Raw genomic sequence first — 7099 nt, 5'->3', positions numbered from 1 at the left:
GAGGTCAAGAGATTGAAACCACCCTGACCAACATGGTGAAACCCCGTCTCTACTAAAAAATACAAAAATGATCTGGGCCTGGTTGTGGGAGCTTGTAGTCCCAGCTACTCAGAAGGCTGAGGCAGAAGAATCTCAGCTCACTGCAACCTCCACCGCCCGGTGTCAGAGCAAGACTCCCTCTCAAAAAAAGGCTTAAAGTAAATTATTCATTAATTAAAATGAATGGATTCTCATGTTAACAGAGATATTTGACATAATATGTATTAAATTATACTACGGTCTCAATCAGTAAAGAAATAAATGTTTGGGATTTATTAATATACGGTAAGTCAAAGTGAGGGAACAGAGACAGCTTAAATAATACACTAAGATTGATTTTACACTCACAGAATAAATTCACAGAGTTGGAAAATCTTTTTTTGAAATGCTTCCTGAATTAGCACATTAAATTTCCTTAAAATTTAAGCCACAAGGACAATGTTCAGACATATCCCTAATAACTCACTATTGATTCTGGTTATGACGAAAGGCTGTCACCATAATGCAGTATCACTATAGTTTAACATCATAGTGGCTTCCAAAGCAGGCATTACAATTATGTATGAATCTTTTTTTTCAATTGGTCTGTGCTGGGACTGGGAGACTTTTTTTTCAATTGGTCTGTGCTGGGACTGAGGAATCTTCAGTTCGTCCATGGACAGCTGTTTCTATCTATTTGGTGGAGATAGCAATGTTTCCCAAATTGTTTTCCTAGAATACTAATTTCCAGAGAGACATTCACAAGTATTGACAGAAGAAAAGGGTATCTGAGGCCGGGCGCGGTGGCTCACACCTATAATCCCAGCACTTTGGGAGGCCGAGGCGGGTGGATCACAAGGTCAAGAGATCGAGACCATCCTGGTCAACATGATGAAACCCCGTCTCTACTAAAAATACAAAAATTAGCTGGGCACAGTGGCGCGTGCCTGTAGTCCCAGCTATTCGGGAGGCTGAGGCAGGAGAATTGCTTGAACCCAGGAGGCGGAGGTTGCGGTGAGCCAAGATCGCGCCATTGCACTCCAGCCTGGGTAACAAGAGCGAAACTCCGTCTCAAAAAAAAAAAAAAAAAAAAGAAAGAAAGAAAGAAAAGGGTATCTGGTCAAATTGCTATATAAAAAACTAGGTTTAAACAAAGTGAAACAAGATTCTTTACCACAGGATTTATATAAGACTTTACTAGGCCAAACTGTCCTCTGATTATTCAAGAGCAAGGTATTAAAAATTTCTCAAACTTACTTGACAACACAACCCATTCTTTGAGTTATATCTTATAAGAGCTCATAGTTCCATAACAATCCAAAGAACATACTTTGAAAAACGCTGGCCTATAGACCGCAATAGGAAGGGTCTAAAGTGAATTATTTACCAATTCCTTACAATCAATTGGCTACAATCAGAATTTAGTAATTTATCAATGCAAACAGTGGCATTAAAAACTGTAGCACAATCTGTAATTTTACCTTCATATGCAGAGAAATTAAGAATTTGTGTCTTTTAGAAATAAGTGTATCTCTGAAACACTGAAATACATTTATGGGTGAAATTATATTTCTGGTATTTTCTTCATTATAACACATGGAATGGAACAGTGGCTACAGGCATGGACGGAGCAAGGTTAAATATGAGCTGATGGAGCAGGGAGCTCAGTACATAAGGGTATAATATGCTATTTCTGTGTATGTTCAAATTTCTCTATAATAAAGTTTTAAAAATTTGTATGTACTTGACAATTCCTTAGCGAAAAGAGACTAAAATAAAATAGATCTATGTCATAATCTACTGAAGAGTTATTTAGAAAGTTACACAAATCATAAATTCAGTACAAATGTCTACTGAGAGAAAATAAAAACTATTTAGGATGATATACCTGTAAAATAGAAGAACTTACTAATTTATGATACATACATACTTGTGTTTATAGAAACATGTCTTCAACAAAGGATATAAGTATATTATGACTAATATTTCTTTATATACCAATTATGCTTCGTTTTAAATCTCAATTATGAGATTATAGGAACATAAAATACCTTTTTCTAAATAATGTATAATTCTCCCAAAATATTTCCTAATTATAGGATGCAAATATTAATATTTTGGAAATGTAGCAAAATGAAATATAATTACAGAGGAGCAAAGATTACACTTAAGCTTTTATATTCAAGGGCCTCTATTGAATATGGGGTATTCAATAGTATCTAACCAAATAAAGAAAAATAAATGGGTATAAAACTATGTTTACATATATTTTTATAGGACAACTGATCTTGACTAATACCAAACTAGAAAATGTAGAATTAGAAGAGAATCACTAGTTCAAACAAGCCTGTGAAACTGAAGTAAAGCCAGGTGTCTTACATATTGTTGTAGTCATATATTGAGGCTGTTTTCCCAACTTTTTATGGACAAGTTTTCCATAATAAACCAGATGGTCAGACCACACTAAATGGTTGTACCAAAAGAGAATGAAAACAGAAGCTTTTTGCAACTGCCTTCTCAAGGTATGGCATTTCTTGGTCGCTCTGGACATGTAGAGTCAAGATAGATCTTTGTGTTACGGAGATGCTGGCCATCTGGTTAACACAAAAAGTAAATCTATTCTCCTGCTCTATATAAAAGTAAACTTCTAACCATAATTTTTGTTCTTTTTTTTTTTTTTTTTTTCAGACAGAGTCTTGCTCTGTCGCCTAGGCTGGAGCGCAGTGGCGCAATCTCAGCTCACTGCAACCTCCGCCTCTCAGGTTCAAGCGATTCTCGTGTCTCAGCCTTCTCAGTAGCTGGGATTATAAGCATCTGCCACTTCACCTAGCCAATTTTTGTATTTTTAGTAGACATAGGGTTTTGCCATGTTGGCCAGGCTGGTGTCGAACTCCTGACCTCAGGTGATCCACCTGCCTCAGCCTCCCAAAGTGCTAGGATTACAAGCATGAGCCACTGAGCCTAGCCAACTTTTGTGCTTAATTTCAATTTCTGCTTAAAACAGACAGGAGAACCAATTTCATTCAGCCTCAATCACAAATTACAGATATAGTTTTTAAACGATGTGGACACATCTTTAGAACAAATTACCATATTTGAACATTTTCCTTAATCAAAAAAATCAAAAAGACATAAAAATCTATGACATTCTTAAACTTTTGTTCCTGAAATTATGTGTTTAGATGAAATGTCTGCAAAATATTTAAATACAATATTTAAAACCTGAACTAGGTATTATATAATTTGGAGATAAATGGTTAAATAAATGAGAACTTAAATGTTCTAAACTCTTTAAGGTCTTCAGGGGATTATGGCTTATGTATTTCTTATTCTTTGAAGTACCTAAGACAATATCTCACATATAGTAAATGACAAATATTTGCTAAATGGATTAAAATCAGGATAACCAAAAAAAGAAAAACATTTTCAAGTTAGAGCTTGATTACTGTGAACAAAATTTTCCTTGTAAAAGGAAAAGGACTGCAAGTATTTTGAGTTTCTAACACGTCATTTTACAGCAGCATCAAATGACAGACGGTGGCCAGAGACAATGGTTCACGCCTGTAATCCCAACACTTGAGAAGCCCACGGTAGGAGGACTGCTTGAGACCAGGAATTTGAGACTAGCATGGGCAACGTAACAAGACCTCTTTTCCACAAGAAACAAAAAATTAGCTGGGCATAGTGGCATGCACCTGTAGTCTCAACTACTTGGAAGGCTGAGGCCAGATCCCTTGAACCAGGAGTTCAAATCTGCAGTGAGCCATAAGCATGCCATTACAATTCAGCATGGGCAACAGAGCAAGACTCTCTTAAAAAAAAAAAGGTGGGGGGAAAGAGATTCCTGTTTTTAATCAACAGAAGAATTACATTTATCTTTCAAATGTTTTTTCAGTGTATTTTAACATCTATTCATCATCAAACATTTACTGTTTTATGCAGAGGTAACAAGCAAGTGTATTTGGGGTTACTGAATTTTGGTAATTGAATACAGTGATTTGAGTTTATCATTGTCCTTGCTCTCAAAGAGACTAATATTAATAAATTTCTGGGAGAAAATGTGCTTGTATGTGTATTTACACAACATAGCTCATCGTCTGTGTTTGTGTTGCCTTAGAATAAATAATTCAAGAATAAAATCTGTGTTGGTTCTAAATTACTTATTCTTCATCAACTTTTTGACCTTAGAACCAACACAAGTTTTGTTATTGAATCATTCAGGATTTTATCTGAGAATGTCTAGTTAACTCAACCTGTGCCTACCCAGGGTAAGATATGGACCCATCCCAGTCAACTGACAAAACACATGAAGAAGTTAACTACATCATACCTATTACTACCTTTGTAGGCATTACTCCCACTGCCACAATTACTACATTTCCAGTGTTAGTTGGTATTTATTCTTTACACAGGATATAAAGATACACATATAATCTATGTATATTATGTAGATTGCTAATATAACTATTAAATATCCATGCTAATGAAATAATGTAAATAGCTTCCTAACGAATAGTGTGTCTTTTACTAGACTGGGCCTGAAACCACAATTCAAATTAGTTACAAGCCTAGGTTAAAACTAAAAATACTAGATATAAAGATGTTCTTGTTCATTGGAAGTTTTCAGCTCCCAGCAGTATAATCCTATTTACGTAAACTATTTAGTAATATTCTTTATACAGAATTTAGCCATCTAACGGTAAGTGAAGATAACAGATGTATAAGCAACAAAATTTGTGTTGTCAATATTTTTAAATGAAAAAGGCAACAGGGAAATTGCTAAGAAAATTTAAAAGGAAATAAATGAATCACAATTTAAACTACCTGGTGAAGCTCACTTATGAATCTGAGTTTTAAATTAGCTATACTTACGCTTGTCTTTCAGTAAATATGACATCCATACTTTGTGTTTCTCGATCATTTTGAGCTTTAAGCTGAATAAACAGTTAACACATAAGTTAGTAACAAATAAAAATTAAACCAAAATTTTTTGTAGGTTATTTTGGTTATAAACTAAATAAAAAATTATTATAATCATCCTAGTGCCACATACAAGGTTTAAGAAAAAAAATACAGTAATTGTCTCATTTAACAAACAATACCAGATTTTTTAAAAGTCTTTTTAAGAAGCACTGTAATTTCATACCAAAAACATTCATTGTTGTTCAGTGATCCGTCAAATAATTCAAGTAAATTTATGTAAACAGCATTTGAAGAATGTATTGAGTGTTATATAAATATTTGATTAGTAATATGTTAAATTTAGAACCACCACAAGTTTTATTCCTGAACCATTCAGGATATTATCTGAGTACGCCTAATTAATTCTAACTGTGCATACGCAGCCTAGAAAATGGACCCCCATCCCAACCAACTGACAAAACACATCAGGTTTTTACTTTTCACATCTGGCATTGAAATACGATTCTTAATTAGTGAATTCTCCTGTGTTGTAAAGCTAAAAGTAACTAAATTATCATGGTTTTAAAGAACCTCAAATTCAGAAGAGTCATTTTATAAATTCTATGTCTTCACAGAATAGTCTTTATTTGTGTAAATATATTATAAACGATATAAATTATACATTATATGCTGTTTTCACCCAAATGCTTAGAATCAAAATAAGCTAGCTATTAACATGTTTATTGTTTTCTACAAAATAATTCATCTCGGCATATTGAACAAAAATTTGTTGTTATTTTATTTTAGATTCAAGGGTACACGTGCAGGTTTGTTCCATGGAGATATTATATAATGGTGAGGTTTGGGCTCTAGTGAATCCATCCCATCACCCTAATAGTGAACACTGTATCCACGAAGTAATTTTTCCACCCTCATTGCCCTCCTGCCGTCCCCCTTTTTGGAGTTCCCAGTGTTACGTCCATGTTAAACACAAATTCTCATTTACCAATCAAAGATTAATATTATGTCTGGAGTCATATCTATTTATTTTTCTCCACTGGTTACGAAAACTATATAAAGTTATCATTTGTCACCATTGAGTATTCAGCAACATTTGTGCATAAAGTAAGCCAGAAATATCATAAACTAATATCTATAAAAGAAAATGTAGATGGCACTCCCTAACTAATGTTGCATGTGACGCCAGTTCAAACACAGTAGACAGACACTAAACATCCACTTAGGAAAGCCAACCAACAGGAAGAAAATTTAAAAAAGCAACTGAGGGAGCTCACCGAATACAACATAATGGCGGTATTTACAATCAGAGTAATATTCATCTCTATAGCACTTAAAGTTTCATCAAACCATTTCTAGATATAAATGCTTTGTTTTGTAAGATAAGACTTATATAGATAAATTTGCTTGTATTTATAAATGTTCTTACCATATTGTATTCATTCATTACTTCTTCCATTTCAGTGTTGGTATTAAGTTTATCTACCAACTAGAAACAGAAATGCAAAAAAACACCATTCTGTTAATCTTTACACGTTCTCTATAAATAATTTAGGCATTCAGTCTCACAAATGAGTAGTAACTTAAGTATTAATACTTTTAAATATTTTCTGTTTTAAAATTAAAAACAAATATTGAGCTACCTAAGTAAGCATATATTACGTATCTGGCCAAAAAATAAACTACATTTTTAACGTGGATAAATGAGCAGTAATGAATTACTCCTCCTGCAGTTCATACCTTGTAGACCTTTGCCTGCTCTGAAAAGATGGCTGAGCTTACAAATAAGGGTCTGGAAAAGACGAAAGTTTTGGAAAGATCTATCACTCTCTCTTCCCTTGCCAATGCCCCCAAGGAGAGAAGAATGTTAGCAGATTTACAAATTTACACTAGTAGAAATGTAAAAAGATTTTTTAAATTATCAACAGGGCTTACACAGATAGAACAGCAGTAAGCCTACTTCAAAAAGTTAGGCAAGGATGTCAGTTGCCAACATAGGGTATTTACCTAGTTCAAACACTATTCCATATGTTTTAACTCACTTAATTTTTACAATCACTCTATGAAGTAGATATGACTGTACACATTTTACAGATAAAGAAATTTAGCAAGTGATAGAGTCAGAATGTGAACAGAGGTCTACTAAAAGCAAACTGTTTGG

The 7099-nt window shown here is 33.8% G+C and overlaps 1 protein-coding gene across 4 annotated transcripts in view; it reads right to left on the bottom strand.

The window, feature by feature from the left end:
* IFT74 (intraflagellar transport 74) overlaps positions 1 to 7099 on the bottom strand; it is a 109478-nt gene that overhangs the window by 80860 nt on the left and 21519 nt on the right. For all 4 annotated transcript variants that reach the window (XM_054256903.2, XM_002742991.5, XM_054256906.2 and 1 more), the window contains 2 exons: positions 6368 to 6427; positions 4891 to 4952 (listed from right to left, as the gene is read on the bottom strand). In XM_054256903.2, the coding sequence (XP_054112878.1) occupies positions 4891 to 4952; positions 6368 to 6427 (122 nt within the window). The remainder of the gene's footprint in view (positions 1 to 4890; positions 4953 to 6367; positions 6428 to 7099) is intronic.

Source organism: Callithrix jacchus, chromosome 1, assembly GCF_049354715.1.
Source record: "Callithrix jacchus isolate 240 chromosome 1, calJac240_pri, whole genome shotgun sequence".
Classification (NCBI taxonomy): Eukaryota; Metazoa; Chordata; class Mammalia; order Primates; family Cebidae; genus Callithrix; species Callithrix jacchus.
This window is presented reverse-complemented; position numbering and strand designations above follow the sequence as displayed.